We start from the raw sequence: 18,448 nt of genomic DNA, 5'->3' as shown, positions 1-18,448 counted from the left end.
TTTGGGGCACACGGCAGGAATACCCCCTATCACCCCTTCTTTTTTGTGCTGACATTGGATTCCCTGTTGAGAGACATTGTGGATACTCCAGCAGTGCGTTGAGTACAGGTGGGTCAGTCGAGCTTCAAAGTAGCAGCCTTCGCAGATGATACCTTAGTACATCTTACACGTCCAACAGAATCCTTACTGGCCCTCTTAGAAATTTTTAAGGAATATGAGGACTATGCAGACTTGAAACTGAATTTGCGCAAATCGGAGGCCCTTCCCTCCTCTGCTCAACTGAGAAATTGGGGTCCTAGATTCCCGATGCGTTGGGCAGAGAATTCTTTCCGATACCTGGGTATTCTCCTGCCCATGGATGTCTCATAGCTTTACCACTTGAACGTATCAGCATTGATGGAGGCTACTAAGAACACTTTGGAGAGCTGGAGAGACCTACCCTTGTCGCTGATGGGCAGAGTGAACTTTGTGAATATGGTGGTGTTTGTTATGATTGGGGTCTGAACCCCTCTCAAACTTACCTCTTTCCTGGGGGTCAGCTTCTTAGCTGGCTTCTGTTTCTTTTCTCTGTCCTTTCTGAGCTGGCTCTGTCTCTCTGTGCTGGCAGCTTCCAGCAGCATGGCTCTAATTGTTTCACTACACTACAGCTGTGTGTGTGTTGCCTGAGTTGCTCTAACTCTCTTTGGGTGTACTGGCTTCAAGTGTTTCACGGTTTTGCATTGGTGTGGGTTGGGCCTCTCTGGGTCAGTGTGCTTTTGCCTAGGTCTAGGGAGTGTGACATCATCAAGGAGGGCCTTGATAAGGAAGTGGTGTTGTTTCCTTCAGAGCCTTGGCAACAGTGGTGTTTGCTGTAGGTAGGGTGGTGCAGTGTGCACTTCTGACGTTGTGTCTAGTTTCCCTGCTTGCTTTTGCTAAGGTCCAGGTTAGTGTTAGTGCAGTGTGCACTGGTGTTTGTGTGTTTGGTCCCCCTGCTTTTCCCTCTTGGTTTTGGAAGCATTGCTGTGTGTAGGGCTTTGGAAGCTCTGTTGTTGATAGAAGTACTTCAGGGTTTGGTGTTGTTAGGAACACTGCAGAGTTAGCTGTTAGAAGTACTTCTGGGATTGTGCTATTGGGAGCATTGCAGTCTTTGCTGTTGGTGTTTGGTGCTTTAGAAGCACTTTTGGCTTATGTGTTAGCTTCCCTCCTTGTGGCTCCCCTGTCTTCCCTTTTAGTGCTAGGAGCTCTTCTGGTTGCTTGCCAGAGTAGTGCTTAGGAAGCACCTTGTTAGTTGTATCTAGCTTGCTAGAGCAGTGCTTAGGTAGCTGGTTTAGTTTTGTGTTTAGCTTATTAGTGTAAAGCTCTGCTTGTAGCTTGGTGCTTAGTAGCACCTGTGTTAGCTTTGTATTTAGTACCCTGCTCTGTTAGTTTAGGGCTTAGGAAGTCCCTTTCTTGAGCAGGGCTTAGGAGCTCCTGTTTAGTATAGGGCTTAGGAAGTCCTTTTGTCAGTTTACTGTTAGGAACACTCCTGCTGGTTTAGGGCTTGGGAGCAAGTAGATCAGTTTAGGTTAGGAGCACTTCTGTTTCCAGTCCTGGTCCCTATGTCATCCGGTATCCAGTAAGTCCTGTCGGCTACTCGAACCCAGGAGCTCAACTTCTGGGGGGCTTAGTAGCTAAGTGCAGGTGAAGCTGTGTGGACCAGTCCAGTGTGCTCCAGTCCCATGTTCCAGTCCTGTGTCCTCCAGTCCGGGGGACCAGTCCAGTGTGTTCCGGTCCGGTGTGTGTTCCAGTCTGGTGTGTTCCAGTCCAGTGTGTTCCGGTCCGGTGTGTGTTCCAGTCCGAGGGATTGCAGTCCAGTGTTCCAGTCCTGTGTCCTCCAGTCCGGGGGATTCCAGTCCAGGTGTTCCGGTTCGCTGGGCAGTGCCGGCAGTCCCTGCTGGTGTGCTTACCCAGTGTTGGTTGGTGGGTTTTGCCTGCTGCTGTCGCTCCTCGGCAGCAGCCCAAGGGCTCACGTTTGCTCCAGAGCCCGGCCCCGCGGGTTCTGAACCTGAGAACCTGTCAGATTGCAAAGGCCATGAGCCCGGCAAGAACCCCTGCCCAGCTGACCCAGCTGGGGTCCAGCTCCATCATTGTTCTTGATCCTTCTATGACTCTTCGTCAGTATCGTGGGAAACTTTTATCTCATCCTGTTTTGAAGAAGACCCCTGAAGCGGCAGCTGAGAGAAAACGCGTCCGGTGGCTTGGAATCGCTGAAAACCCAGTTTCAGATATGGACCCTTTCATCACGCTCTCAGAGTATCGCCGCAGCCTTGTCTTGAATCCAGCTTTGTGGGATACTCCTGAAGCTGTCGCTGAGAGGAGACGTCTTGGGAATTCCACGCTCTGGGCCCAGCAGGGGTCCAGTCCCGTTCAAGCAGCGCGCCTAGACAAGCCTCTGAATCCAGTCCGAGCAGCCCGTCCAGCCAAGCTTCAGAGTCCAGTCCGAGGGACGCTTCTGACCGAGCCTCCGATGCCAGTTCAAGTGGCGCTTCCACTCAAGCTTCAGAGTGCAGTCTGTGGGACGCTGCTGGCCGAGCCTCCGATTCCAGTCCGAGAGGGGCTTCTCACCGAGCCTCCGGTGCCAGTCCAGATGGCGCCTCCACGCAAGCCTCGGAGTCCAGTTCAAGTGGCGCTTCAAACCAGGCCTCCTAGTACCAGTTTGGATCCCAGTTCCAACCCCATTTTTGATCTGGATCCGTTTCTGACACTCCAGGATTACCGGGTTGCACTTTTGTCTGATCCAGCCCTGAAGAATACTCCTGAAGCTGCAGCGGAAAGAAGGCGTGTCTCCTGGCTTGGGTTCGAAGAAAACCCAGTTTCTGCTATTGATCCCTCTACCAAGCTGTTCTTTTACCGCTTCCAACTCCTCTCGGAGCCAACCCTACGGGATACTCCTGAAGCCCAAGCTGAAAGAAGGTGGCTTCCTGATTTTTCCCGCCAAACTTCTGAGTCCAGCCTGAAGGGCTTTGCCTGCCAAGATGCTGAGTCTGGATCGAGTGGCAGCAGTGGCAGCCGAGATGCTGAGTCTGGAGTGAGTTGCAGCATTGACAGTCAAGATGCTGAGTCTGGATCGAGTTGCAGTTCCAGTCAAGATGCTGAGTCTGGATCGAGTTGTAGTTCCAGTCAAGATGCTGAGTCTGGAGTGAGTTGCAGCATTGACAGTCAAGATGCTGAGTCTGGATTGAGTTGGAGTTCCAGTCAAGAGGCTGAGTCTGGATCGAGTTGCAGTTCCAGTCAAGATGCTGAGTCTGGATCGAGTTGGAGTTCCAGTCAAGATGCTGAGTCTGGATCGAGTTGCAGTTCCAGTCAAGATGCTGAGTCTGGATCGAGTTGAAGTTCCAGTCAAGATGCTGAGTCTGGATCGAGTTGCAGTTCCAGTCAAGATGCTGAGTCTGGATCTAGTTGTAGTTCCAGTCAAGATGCTGAGTCTGGAGTGAGTTGCAGCATTGGCAGTCAAGATGCTGAGTCTGGATCGAGTTGTAGTTCCAGTCAAGATGCTGAGTCTGGATCGAGTTGTAGTTCCAGTCAAGATGCTGAGTCTGGATCGAGTTGTAGTTCCAGTCAAGATGCTGAGTCTGGATCGAGTTGTAGTTCCAGTCAAGATGCTGAGTCTGGATTGAGTTGCGGTTCCAGTCAAGATGCTGAGTCTGGATCGAGTTGTAGTTCCAGTCAAGATGCTGAGTCTGGATCGAGTTGTAGTTCCAGTCAAGATGCTGAGTCTGGAGTGAGTTGTAGTTCCAGTCAAGATGCTGAGTCTGGATCGAGTTGCAGTCCCAGCCGGGATGCTGAGTCTACACCGAGTGATGAGTCCATGATGAGTGCTGAGTCTGCACCGAGTGCAGAGGCCAGCCGAGATACTGAGTCCACGATGAGTGCTGAGTCTACACCGAGTGCAGAGCCCAGCCAAGATGACGAGTCCACGATGAGTGCTGAGTCTGCACCGAGTGCAGAGTTCAGCCGAGATGCCGAATCAGAATTAAGTTACAGTCCCAGGCAAGATGCTGAGTCCGGGTCAAGTTGGAGTTCCAGTCCCAGGCAAGATGCAGAGTCCGGGTCAAGTTGCAGTCCCGGCCAAGATGTTGAGTCCGGTGAGAGTTGCGGTCCCAGCCAAGATGCTGAGTCCGGGTCAAGTTGGATTTCCAGTCCCAGGCAAGATGCTGAGTCTGGGTCAAGTTGGAGTTCCAGTCCCAGGCAAGATGCTGAGTCCGGGTCAAGTTGGAGTTCCAGTCCCAGGCAAGATGCTGAGTCTGGGTCAAGTTGCAGTCCCGGTCAAGAGGCTGAGTCCGGGTCAAGTTGCAGTTCCGGCCAAGATGCTGAGTCCGGAGCAAGTCCCAGTGCCAGCCGAGATGCTGAGTCCACGTTGAGTACCGAGTCCAGCCAAGAGGCTGAGTCCGAATTGAGTGGCAGTTCCGGCCAAGAGGCTGAGGCCGGATCAGATTGCAGTCTCAGGCAAGATGCTGAGTCTACTCTGAGTTTCCACTTCAACCAAGACGTTGAACCCCTCCTGAGTTCCAGCTCCAGCCAAGAGGCAAGGTCCAGTCTGAAGTCCTGTTCGAGTTCCTGTCCGGCTTTAGATTCCAGGATGGGTGTGGGCTCTAGCCCAGTTCTGGCTGCTACAGTGGAGTGCCAGGAAGTCAAGGAAGTTGTGGATTCCTTCAAGAGATGGTTCCTGTTGAATAGGACTCCACTTGTTGCATCCAAGACTCTGATCCTGCCTAGCAGCCGTTCTAAAGAGCCTCGTGGCGGCCAAAGCCATTCTGGTTTCCTAGTTCCAGATGTACTTGTCACGTCCTGCCCAGCCGCCCAGATTTATGTTGTGAAACCCATTGGGAGATTTCATCACAGCTACCCATGGAGACCTAAGTTGTCTTTTGAGACCTGGAGCTCCTGTGGGGACACGGGAGCCTTGAGGGGGAGGTGCTGTTATGATTGGGGTCTGAACCCCTCTCAAACTTACCTCTTTCCTGGGGGTCAGCTTCTTAGCTGGCTTCTGTTTCTTTTCTCTGTCCTTTCTGAGCTGGCTCTGTCTCTCTGTGCTGGCAGCTTCCAGCAGCATGGCTCTAATTGTTTCACTACACTACAGCTGTGTGTGTGTTGCCTGAGTTGCTCTAACTCTCTTTGGGTGTACTGGCTTCAAGTGTTTCACGGTTTTGCATTGGTGTGGGTTGGGCCTCTCTGGGTCAGTGTGCTTTTGCCTAGGTCAGTGATGGGCAACCTTTTGAGCTTGGTGTGTCAAAATTCGTCAAAAAACCGAGCATAACTCGGGTGGTGTGTCACTTCGAGAAAAAAACCATAATTTCGCGATATTTATAGTTTAAATAACAAAAATGTATAATTGTAATATAAAACTGTATTTAATAAACCAAAAACTAATTATTTAACTTACCTACTTAGTGACTTCTTTGTTCATCTGTCAGTCGGTTTCTTTTGTTGGTCTTGATATTATTTAACTTGTGTGGGGTGCCATGAACTAAGATAAGTGAGGGGGAGGGGGAATTCTTTAACTAATCTGCCTATTAGTGACTTTTTTGTTGCTGAATTTCATTGGCTAAATCTTCAATTGAAGGTTGGTATTTTGTACACTTCAAGCCCAAGCAAGCGCTACTAACTTCATCTGTCAATCTGTTTCTTTTGTTGGTTTTGATATTATTTAACGCTGAGAATAAGGTTTCACAAAAGTACGTAGAGGGAAAAATTGTGAGTAAAGCCATTGCTATATTTTTCAGGGTGCTAAAAGTGTCTGGTAATCGGATCCAGGCACTCCAAATTTCCTGGTAACTCAGATATTCTCTTAATAATTGCATCTTTATTCTGCATATCGTGAAATAGAACTGGTGCACATCTTAGGAGAGTTTCTTTAATAAATTCTCCCTCACTGAGTGCTTTTCCATGCTGAGCTATGGAGTGAGCAATGCTCAAACTTGCAGATGTTAAATTTGTAGAACCTTTTACAAATTTAAGGATGGACTTAGATTGGCTCTTATAAAAGTGTAGCTGCCTGGAAATGTATTCCTTCCGTTCATCCTCACTTTTTTTCAAGAGCTGGGAATGATTAGTTTCAAAATGTCTATTTATATTCCACGTTCTGCTTACTACCGTTTCAGTACATAGAACGCAAAATGATTTGCCATTTTTTTCTATAATGCCATACATCTCGGTCCATGTCTCTTGAAAGGGTCGGCTACTGCTACTACCACTTCCTTTACTTAACCTTGGTTTTTTATTTTTTGAGTTCTCCATCAGGGGGGCAGAGACAGAAGATAGAATTATAGATAGCCTGTTAGCCCTGCAGGCAATTAAGGGTTAACTAGCCTAACTGACCACCTTATGTAAATTAAGATGGCTGCCGCTATTTCTAATGGCGGGAAACGGCACCCATAGCACATGCCCTCGCCTCTCCCAGCCTCCCCCTCACCTATCTCAGTAATGGTGGTCAATTACAAATCCACGACACCCCAGAACAGTAGATTGGATGATGGTTGCTGGTAATGGTGATCACAGGGCCCTCAGAGATGCGTCCCCCACGGCATTCCGCTGCTCTCTGCTCCGCCGGCCGGAAGTGAGGAGCCGGGACAGAGGGAGCAGCAGGGAGGGAGCCAATAGGAGCGCACACGGCACACCCCCAGCGGGTAAACATGCACCGGGTGATTTCGCCGGGGGGGGGGGGGGGGGGGGGGAGGTCGCGCTGCCCCGGGGGGGAGGGGGGGGCGCATCGGCGATCCGCCCCGGGTGTCAGCAAGGAACTCCGCTGCTTCTCTGTATGCGGCCACATGCGGCCGCGTCACTGAAAATGGCTACGCGTGTCAGTACTGACACGCGTGTCATAGGTTCGCCATCAGGGGCCTAGGTCTAGGGAGTGTGACATCATCAGGGAGGGCCTTGATAAGGAAGTGGTGTTGTTTCCTTCAGAGCCTTGGCAACAGTGGTGTTTGCTGTAGGTAGGGTGGTGCAGTGTGCACTTCTGACGTTGTGTCTAGTTTCCCTGCTTGCTTTTGCTAAGGTCCAGGTTAGTGTTAGTGCAGTGTGCACTGGTGTTTGTGTGTTTGGTCCCCCTGCTTTTCCCTCTTGGTTTTGGAAGCATTGCTGTGTGTAGGGCTTTGGAAGCTCTGTTGTTGATAGAAGTACTTCAGGGTTTGGTGTTGTTAGGAACACTGCAGAGTTAGCTGTTAGAAGTACTTCTGGGATTGTGCTATTGGGAGCATTGCAGTCTTTGCTGTTGGTGTTTGGTGCTTTAGAAGCACTTTTGGCTTATGTGTTAGCTTCCCTCCTTGTGGCTCCCCTGTCTTCCCTTTTAGTGCTAGGAGCTCTTCTGGTTGCTTGCCAGAGTAGTGCTTAGGAAGCACCTTGTTAGTTGTATCTAGCTTGCTAGAGCAGTGCTTAGGTAGCTGGTTTAGTTTTGTGTTTAGCTTATTAGTGTAAAGCTCTGCTTGTGGTGCTTAGTAGCACCTGTGTTAGCTTTGTATTTAGTACCCTGCTCTGTTAGTTTAGGGCTTAGGAAGTCCCTTTCTTGAGCAGGGCTTAGGAGCTCCTGTTTAGTATAGGGCTTAGGAAGTCCTTTTGTCAGTTTACTGTTAGGAACACTCCTGCTGGTTTAGGGCTTGGGAGCAAGTAGATCAGTTTAGGTTAGGAGCACTTCTGTTTCCAGTCCTGGTCCCTATGTCATCCGGTATCCAGTAAGTCCTGTCGGCTACTCGAACCCAGGAGCTCAACTTCTGGGGGGCTTAGTAGCTAAGTGCAGGTGAAGCTGTGTGGACCAGTCCAGTGTGCTCCAGTCCCATGTTCCAGTCCTGTGTCCTCCAGTCCGGGGGACCAGTCCAGTGTGTTCCGGTCCGGTGTGTGTTCCAGTCTGGTGTGCTCCAGTCCAGTGTGTTCCGGTTCGGTGTGTGTTCCAGTCCGAGGGATTGCAGTCCAGTGTTCCAGTCCTGTGTCCTCCAGTCCGGGGGATTCCAGTCCAGGTGTTCCGGTTCGCTGGGCAGTGCCGGCAGTCCCTGCTGGTGTGCTTACCCAGTGTTGGTTGGTGGGTTTTGTCTGCTGCTGTCGCTCCTCGGCAGCAGCCCAAGGGCTCACGTTTGCTCCAGAGCCCGGCCCCGCGGGCTCTGAACCTGAGAACCTGTCAGTGTTTCCAAGATGGCTTTATCTTTTGCAAACTCTACCCTTGTGTTTACTCCAAAAAGACTTAAAGGCCCTATACCGAATGTTTTCTCGGTTCTGCTGGGCCCATAGGAAACAAAAAATCCTAATCTCTTATTCAACAGGGAACTGGGGGCAGGGAGGCATAGGACTACCAAATATGAAATTATATAACCAGGCTTGTCTGTTGAGACATCTAGGGGATTGGTTCCTCTACACCCATTGTCACACCCCATTGGATTTGGAATCAGCACTTTATGCTCCTTACAATCTTTATTCCCTATTACACTACAAACAGTCCCAGCTCCCTTTACAGCTTAGGCAGAGTGTCTTACTTTGGCCGTTGCGGGCCGTGTGGGGCATGCTTGTTAGGAATGTGGGGGGGGGGGGGGGGAGGGGGACGACCCTCAAACTACTGATCAGTTTTCAATACGAGGCAACATCGCATCTGAGCCAGGACTGGATAATCCAGTCTTTACTCACTGAAAAAACCAAGGTATAACTTGTTTAGAACACCTATTGAACAAAGAGGGAGAGCTCATTACAGTAGTAGAATTACAAAACTAGGTGGGATCATCCTGGGGGAACAGATTTACGTACTGTCAGATCAAGCACTATATATCATTAGATAAAGACCTGCTACACAGCTGCATGGGAGACAGAATAAGGGGATTTTTTCAGGACTTGTCGGAGGAGGGGGCATCTGTCTCACTGCTCCATAAGGCCCTTACTAAATTGGGGCCACAAAACCATTATACCGTATTAAAAATTAGGTGGGAACAAGATATAGGCACTCCTTTACCCCACTGGGACATATCTACTCTAAAGAACATTCCCACTCACACTACAGATGCCCCCATTTAAGGGAATGCTATTATCGGTTCACATTTAGGGCATACATGCCTCAATCCCAACTGTTTCATATAGGAGGGCTACAAGATCCCAATTGCCTTAAATGTGGAAGGGCTCCCAGTTCTTTTTATCATGCATTTTGGGCTTGCCCCAAGATCCAATTATACTGGAACAGAATACGGAGGTTTATAGAATTTGACCTGGGGAGAAGATACTGGGAACAATACAGTAATTGTTATTAGACATACCAGGGGCTTTCAAAGGACGGAGCCGGTATAAAGCTATGTTACTCCACAAGCTGTGTTTGGTAGCACATAAATGTATACTACAATATTGGCCTTCTCCTGATCCGCCAGCTTACTGGCACTAGGAGGAACCAAGTACATTTATTGGTAACTTGGGAGGCCAAAGAATCTAAAAATTTGCCTAAATGTAAAAACAGATTCTTGGCGATATGGGATTCCAATACTGCATCCCCGAGGTCACAGTCTGCTCCTAAACAATAACTGAAACAGGATTCAAAAATCTTGTCTGTACCTGTGGGTCTATCTGTGGGATGGGAGGGATGGGGGGTTCCTATTATCCATTAATATGGTATTATGTCTCGGGGAGGGTCACAAGTGTCTGGACCCTGCAAGGCAATCTGGTTTAAGTATGGGGGGTGGTGTTCACTCAGGTTAGGATGTCAGATGGCTTTTAGACTCCCTTAAGTCAGTCAGGTATTTGTACTTATACATTATAATAGCAGATTTGTGTCTGAAGAGCTTGAACATTCCATGGGCTTCCTTTACTTCAGGGACCTCAAGTGGGAAGAATGGGGGGCGTGGGGGAGGGCAGTGGGAATATATTATATGCTGAAGAACTCTTGCTATGTTTGTATTGTAATGAATCACATTTGTTCAATAAAAATTGTTTTCAAGTAACGATACTATTAGGTCAACTTCAAATGAGACTTTACCACAATTTTGATCTACGAGTACAAAACTTCCTCTTTTGGTCAGTACTGTTATCAGGTCTAGGGAAACAGATTCCTGTTGCTGCTGCCAGACAGTAATAATGTCACATTTAAATCCAGTCTTGCTGGAAACTCAGAGTGTCCACCACTGACAACACATTTGATTGTAGGGACACATCAGCTTTCTGTAGCTAGGGAGCTTAACAGCCTTAAACCATATAAAATTGCATAGAAGAAATTCTGCTGATTTGTTTGATATAACAATTCTTCCTTTAAAAAAAACCCAGAACCAGTTCATTAATACATAAACTAAGGTTAAATTAAGGTCAACCACAAAAGAACAAAAGAATGCTAATCAATTATATGAAAGGATACATAAAATAGATAAAGGTTTTCAGCTGAAAATGATAGTAACAACCACCAGTGAGTGATAGAACCTATGCATTTGCTTTTTTTTTTTTTTAATATATCATAAAGCTGCATTACTACATCACCTGGGAATGGCCACTGCTGGAAACAGGATACTGAGCTTGATGGACTTTTGGCCTATCCCAGTACGGCAACTCTTATGCTCTTATGCTGTGGTGGTGGCCTAAAGCAAAGTTACTTTTACAACTATGGATAAACCACTCAAGCCAAAAAAATAAAAATAAAAAACTGACAGTTCTTTCTACTTCAGTCTTCAGGTTACAAATTCTGTTTTTAAACATCTAGCAGCTTGTGTTTCTCAGATGAGATAACACAACTATAATCACAACAGGACTATAAAAGTCTCAAAAAGTCTTACCATTCTCTTAGTAGCATAGTTTTTTCTTAATAGCTAAATTGATACTTTTCCAAGTAATCCAAAAAAAATACTCTTGGAAAATGGCATTTGTTGATTAAATTTGATACCTTAGTTGATAGTTTAACTACAACAACAGATGTTCAGTAAGCAAATTCATTAGAAATTATGGAAAAATGTTTGAATGAAGGATATTTTGATTTGCCTCTTGTGCCCAGACGACGTGCCTTCATGTTCGGAAAGACGTTTTTCATAATCTTCCCAAAGTCAGCAGCACTTAAGGGATGGTAGCCAAGATTGTCACAGTAACTCCTGGAAAAGAGAAGGTGGGAAATGAGATGAAACAAGATGTACATTGGACTTTCACAATATCTAATTCTTTATTTCCTATCGCTCATACTAATTTTGAAGTTTAATATTCATGATTGTTTCAAACTAAGTTATTATAAGTTATTATAAGATGAACTTTCCTTCCTGAATACTTACTCCATTCTGTCTCCTCTACCTAACTATGTATTTCTTTTTTTTTTTTTCCGGAACTGGTAATCACCATTACAGAAATATGTAAGCCACATTGAGCCTGCAAATAAGTGGGAAAATGTGGGATACAAATGTTGTAAATAAATAAACCACTCTTAACTGCAAGGCTTCAACTAAGAAGAAAACATATTTAAGTAGAGTCATCAATCAAAGCATACTGAAATAGATACAAAATAATTGGTCAAATGGGCCAGTGCAGCTGTGTTCTCTGTGCATATGGCTAAGATATTTTTTTTATCTGGTAAACACAGTAAACTTGATTAGCACGCATGAGTAGTGAAAAGTTTTTACATCTTTCAAGAAAACTTATCTGTTTTGCACCATGTGCAGTTATGTGTGTGACTGGTGAACTAGTCTTCAGAGGATTATCTGCTAGAGGTAAACTCTCCTTAGCGCTGTACAATAGTTTTGATTGGGTGAGAACAACTTCAGAGGGGAAGGAGGAGGTTTGTGTGACTGGATGAACTGCTGTTTTCAAGGAACAACTATAGGATAAGAAAATTTGCAAACAATTTGCTATATTCACACAGATGAGATTCCATAGCTAAGGACCATGTTCAACAAAAAACAAAACAGAAAACATTACCAACAGGCAAGAAATACTTTTTGAGGTGGGAAAACCTTAACTTTTTATTAATATAGTTATGTTTTTAACATAAGAACAACCCAAAATTATAAAATGGATGCTAGGCCCCTCCGAAGGGACACCACCTTGTAGTGGTGGAGGGGCTTCTATGTTTCAATGACTCAGCGGGCTATGCTGAAGGGTTACCCATATCAGACAGGCCTCTGAGGAGACACCAGACAAAGAGTGTCCCAAACTGGGAGAGTGGTAAGATGGCAACCTGAAGTTCGTATGCCCAACGGCCCAGCTGCCCTCTGAGGTTTCGTCGTCTTTACGTAAATTTCCTCTCTGCAAATGCAGTTACCTTAACTGAGAGGAAGGGGACAACTGGCGGTCAGCCACCGATGGCCAATGTTTTGTCCCCTGAGCAGCAAGTGTAGGACCGCTGCGTGACAAACTGCCCACAGATGAAAGGGTTGGCGAGTCCTTTGATTAGCGCCGGCGGAGTGTTGACGCTCTTGGACCTGGAAAAAACAACTCCATCGCTCCCGAATTATTCAACCACCATGTCCAAAGGAGTGGAGGACTGAGTTAAAGGGATATGCTGAAACGGAGGACGTTTACAGCAGAACCCAAATCAGCAGAACTACTCCTAAACACCTAAGAGAAATCAACTTGGAGTTTTTGGCTCCCATTGAGGTTACATTAAATACCATCTGGAAGGCGCTTCGGGACCTAACGGTGGCAGTAAATAATTTTGTTTCAGATATAATTTTATTAGAGAGTTACATGGACAATTTAACTGAACCCTTTGAGAGTGAAAAATTGATATAACAAATGATTCTACATGAGCAAGAAGTGGTTATGATTTTGAAAATGATAATAGACCAGAAAAATGAATATTATTATAGATGATTAATATCGAGATTATTGTTTTCCCAGAGTTCCAGGTATGACTCCTAAAGTTTTCCTCAGAAATATTTCCTCAATTATTACTTTATTTTTTTTAATTTATTTATTTATTATTTTAAGTGATAATACAAAGAATACATCTTTGAAAAGATACACCAGATATAAACACAAATGCACTGAAGAATATAGTATACATACAAAGTTTCTCTACAATCTGGTTACAACAGTCCACAAAAAAAAAAAGGGAAATGGGATTCAAGATTGATAAACCAAAGGAAGTTTGGTATTATTAACTTAAAGTTTTAGGAAAAACAAGCAGTGGTACTCCTTAATTTACAGAACCATAAACCAGAGATGGAATTAGCATTGGTCTTTCCTCATAGCAAGGAATGACCTTAATTGTTCAGGTTCAAAGAATATATATTTTTTATCCTTGAATATCAAAATACACTTGCAAGGAAATCATAATTGGAAAACTGCTCCAACATTTAAGGATTCCTGCCTCATATCCAGGAACTTTTTCCGCCTTTGCTGAGTCCAACGAGCAATGTCTGGGAACACAGAGACCTTGCTTCCTTTAAACTCAGGGTGGATTTTTTAAAAATAAAGTCTCAGTAAAGATTCCTTATCTTGCAAAAAGACAAAAGAAACAATCAATGTCGCTCTAGTCTCTGTATTGTTCACAGACTGCTCCAAAAAGTTTGTCAAATCCAACATTTCAGGGGGAATGTTTGATCTGAATAATTATATATTTCTTTAAGAAACTTAGCAAACATATCCTTCGGGGCAACAAATTGAGATTTCAGAAAGTTTAACAATCGTAGGTTTAGATTTCTTGATAAATTTTCCATATTCTCTATTTTTCTTTGTATAGAGGCACAATCTCCTACAATATGAGCTTGTTGTTGAGACATTTTCCCAATTTGCGTCTCTAGGTCAGTCTGCTTTGTTATTACCCCCTCCAATTGTCCTTTAAGAGATTTTATCTGAGAAGAATTATTCAAGGATAAAGTTATAAAAGAGGTACAGACCTTGTGAAGCGATTCCAATGCTGTCCAAATCGATTCCAGCGACACCTCTTGGGGCTTGACTAGGGGTTGTATCGCCAATACGCAGGCAGAAATTTCTTCTGGCATAGTTGTTTCAGGCAATACCCCGATAGTCTCCCCTATTGGCATTTCTGGTGTTCGCTGGACTCCCTCAGCTAGCCCCAAGATCTCTCCGGGCTCCACTATCGCTTCCGGAGAACGCCACTCCTTCGAAGCCTCACTAGTATCGGGATTCGGTACAGCTCTTCCGGGTGCGTGCGAAAGCGTTGGGGTCACAGGTTCTAACGGACTGAGCGAAAATGCGCTCTCCTGAGCAGAGCTCTTCCCTGTCCCGCTAGTGGATGCGTCCGGAGTCGGAGTCGATGCCAGAAATGTAATCAGTGACTGCTGCCCAGGCAAGGTAGGGATTTGCTTCGGGAGGGGTGGTCCCCTTAGCTTTCCTTTCCTTTTCAGCATGTTTAACTAAGAAAATCGTCCAAAGAAGAGTTTTTTTGGGAGCGTCTTTACTACACGTCCTGCTTGAACGCCATCTTGAATCCATATCTCAATTATTACTTTAAAAGGAGTGAAGCCTGTGAAAACTGGGATTACTATAATCAGTGGGATTTGAATTAGAGACTTAAGTATGTGTATTGTTAAATAACTTCTGGTTTTTAAAAGAGAAAGAATGTAATCAGATGTATTATTTCTTACTAATATTGGACAGTAAGTATGCTTTCAATGAAATGATTTGAATTTACACTGTATTGGCCTTGAAGAAGCCAACCAGATGATCAATGCGGAATAATGAATTAGACAAGTAATATCTGGGGATAATCAGGTTAATACCACGTTTTTTTCTGTTTATTGTTTAATTGATCTCCTTATCTTGTTTCACTCTCCCTATTTAGTGGTCTAAAGAAGAGAATAGAATTACCTGACTGAAATAATTCCTATATATTACTTTCTCTGTATTTCCAACAAGTTGTTTTATCGCTAGTAAAAATGTAAATGGCTATAAATAAAAAAATTTTTTAAAATGGATGCTAGGAAGGAAGCTAGGCCAAAAGACAAACCTAGTACTGAAGAAACTGCACAAACCTGGGATACTTGTCACTTATGTCTCGCTCTCTGGGCTTATGTCTCCTGAAGCATCAGAATCAACTGATGAAAGGTAAGGAAAAGCTTCCTGCTCTGAAGCCGACTCAAACTCGGAATAGACAGCACCAAGGTTGGCTCAGAATTGCCAAATCTGTGCGAGTACCAAAATGCTTGTGGCTGAAGGGGCGGCAATGAGATAAGGATCATTCAACACACCTCAAGTCAAGGTGTTCACTGCTGGAATCTAGATGCATTTGTTATGTTGGGCAAATACTTTGGCATTTATATCTAGAAAACTGTGAAAGATGTCCACATATGTTCAAGCCATCCCATGTTGTCATCAGCCCTCTTACATGTGGTATTGTCTGCACCTGGGAGGCAGAGCTCCTGTCCAGATGCAGTTGCTTTGCACAATGTGGAACCTTCTCCACTGCCTTGCTCTTGGAGCTATGCATCACAGAGACAGATTGATACATCAGCATTTCCACCTGATGTTTGGCACCAATTCTTTTATGCTTAAGCATTCAAAACTCTTGTCTCACCTTAGACTAAAGGGTGTGAGGTTTTTGTCAATTCCTGAGTCAGTACTTTGTCTGAAGTGTTGAAGGGGATAAGGACCGTTTAAGTGCAGCCTGGACACCAGCAGTTGGCTCAACTCTATGATGTTTATTTATTTGTTAGATTTCTACCCCACATTTTCCCACCTATTTGCATGTTCATGTTCAGCTTTCAATGTCAATTTTCAGGAGAGAGACTTTTGCTCTTCAGCAAGAAAGTTAAGAAGCCAGGCAGTCTGGGTGACATCCTTCCACAGATAACACAGTCTGAGTCTTTGTGTCCTAGTTCTAGAGACGTGTAAGCAAACTTTGTGGTACTCATATATAACATATACACAGTAACATAGTAAGTGACAGCAGATAAAGACCTGTACGGTCCATCCAGTCTGCCCAACAAGATAAACTCATTTTACTTGATATGCGATACTTTACACATATACCTGAGTTTGATTTGTCCTTGCCATTCTCAGGGCACAGACTGTATAAGTCTGCCTAGCACTCTTCTTGTACTAAAAGTTCTGAAGCTAACGTCAAAGCCCCTTAAAATTTACACTCAAGTCCATCCCTGTCTATTCAGTCACGATCAGCGCGTAGACCGTAGAAGTCTGCCCAGCACTGGTTTTGCTTCCCAATTTCCAGCGTCTTCACTCAATCTCCACTAAGATTCCGTGGATCCTTCCTTCTAAACAGGATTCCTCTGTGGTTATCCCACGCATGATTGAATTCCATTTCCATTTTCATCTCCACCACCTCCCACAGGAGGGCATTCCACGTATCCACCACCCTCTCCGTGAAAAAATACTTCCTGACATTACTCCTGAGTCTGCCCCCCTTCAACCTCAATTCATGTCCTCTAGTTCTACTGCCTTCCCGTCTCTGAAAAAGGTTAATTTGCGGATTAATACCTTTCAAATATTTGAACATCTGTGTCATGTCACCCCTGTTTCTCCATTCCTCCAAAGTATACATGTTCAGGTCGGCAAGTCTCTCCTCGTACGGTTTGCAACGTAAATCCCATACCATTTTTGTAGCTTTTCTTTGCACCGCTTCCAGTCTTTTTACATCCTTAGCTAGATACAGCCTCCAAAACTGAACATAATACTCCAAGTGGGGCCTCACTCAGTAAGAGAAATCTTCTGTTTGCACTTAGGAAAAAAAACCTGAAAATCGCTGGACTATGTCTTGGACATGATGATAAAAATGAAAAGAACTTTTACTTTAGTTCAAAAAGTAGAAACAGTACTGGCAGACTAAGTACTGGCAATAGTCAGCAATGAGCTGGCCCCACAGGGACATCTAAAGAAAATAGCTTAGAATATTCAAAATAAACCTAACTTAGGGGGAGGGGGAACCTCGGGATTGATTAACTCTGGAAGCCAAATAAGTTGACATGTCTGGCCAAAAGTTATCCATTTAAATGAAGAGCAGTTGGAAGCATAGTAGGGGTAGGTTTAATTTTAGTTAGATGACTGTGATAGTCAGTCACTATCTGGTTAAAGTAGTCTGCCACAAACATAGTACTCCTACTATGTTCACATCAAGTCATCCAGTGGCGCTGACTTTTAAATACCTAACTAAACATACCTAACTGGATATTCTTTAGCGAAATATTTATCTTTGGATTTGGTTTTGTGGCCAACACCAGAAAAAAAGTAAAAAACTTTTTACAGCTTCTTTGTGAGGCTTCAGTAGTAAAAACATATCTGTTCTAAGCACACTGCTAATATGGAAACAGCCATGTATAAGCAGTGCATAAGTACTTAAGTATTGCCATACTAGGAAAGACCAAAGGTCCATCAAGCCCAGCATCCTGTTTCCAACAGTCGCCAATCCAGGTCACAAATACCTGGCAAGATCCCCAAAAAAGTACAAAACATTCTATACTGCTTATCCCAGAAATAGTGGATTTTCCCCAAGTCCATTTAATAATGGTCTATGGACTTTTCCTTTAGGAAGCAGTCCAAACCTTTTTTTTAAACTCCGCTAAGCTAACCACCTTACCATATTCTCTGGCAACGAATTCCAGAGTTTACTTACACGTTGAGTGAAGAAATATTTTCTCCGATTCATTTTAAATTTACTACATTGTAGTTTCATCGCATGCCCCCTAGTTCTTGTATTTTTGGAAAGCATAAACAGATGCTTCACATCCACCTGTTCAACTCCACTCATTATTTTATAGACCTCTATCATATCTCCCCTCAGCCACCTTTTCTCCAAGCTGGAGCCCTAGCTGCTTTAGCCTTTCCTCATAGGGAAGTTGTCCCATCTCCTTTATCATTTTCGTCGCCCTTCTCTTTACCTTTTCTAATTCCACTATATCTTTTTTGAGATGTGGCAACCAGAATTGAACACAATATTCGAGGTGCAGTCGCACCATGGAGCGATACAAAGGCATTATAATATCCTCATTTTTGTTTTCCATTCCTTTCTTAATAATACCTAACATTCTATTTGCTTTCTTAACCGCAGCAGAACACTGAGCAGAAGGTTTCAACGTATCATCAACGATGACACCTAGATCCCTTTCTTGGTCTGTGACTCCTAACGTGGAACCTTGCATGATGTAGCTATAATTCGGGTTCCTCTTTCCCACTTTGCACTTGCTCACATTAAATGTCATCTACCATTTAGATGCCCAGTCTCCCAGTCTCGTAAGGTCCTCTTGTAATTTTTCACAATCTTCCCATGCTTTAACGACTTTGAATAACTTTGTGTCATCAGCAAATTTAATTACCTCACTAGTTACTCCAATCTCTAGGTCATTTATAAATATTTTAAAAAGCAGGGGTCCCAGCACATACCCCTGGGGAACCCCACTAACTACTCTTCTCCATTGAGAATACTGACCATTTAACCCTACTCTCTGTTTTCTATCTTTTAACCAGTTTTTAATCCACAATAGAACACTACCTCCTATCCAATGACTCTCCAATTTCCGCAAGTGGATGCTCGTGTAGAGCTGGTATGTCTGAATCTTGGCTGCGAGCATAGTGGCCTGATACGTCT

The 18,448-nt window shown here is 44.6% G+C and overlaps 1 protein-coding gene across 1 annotated transcript in view; it reads right to left on the bottom strand.

Moving 5' to 3' along the window:
* Positions 1-18,448, bottom strand: part of RFX7 (regulatory factor X7) — a 133,170-nt gene that overhangs the window by 49,916 nt on the left and 64,806 nt on the right. Inside the window, exon 4 of the mRNA XM_030191678.1 lies at positions 10,932-11,048. Coding sequence (XP_030047538.1) covers positions 10,932-11,048 — 117 coding nt within the window. The remainder of the gene's footprint in view (positions 1-10,931; positions 11,049-18,448) is intronic.

Source organism: Microcaecilia unicolor, chromosome 1 (assembly GCF_901765095.1).
Source record: "Microcaecilia unicolor chromosome 1, aMicUni1.1, whole genome shotgun sequence".
Taxonomy (NCBI): Eukaryota; Metazoa; Chordata; class Amphibia; order Gymnophiona; family Siphonopidae; genus Microcaecilia; species Microcaecilia unicolor.
The sequence above is the reverse complement of the archived record's forward strand: the minus strand, read 5'-3'. Positions and strand labels throughout refer to the sequence as shown.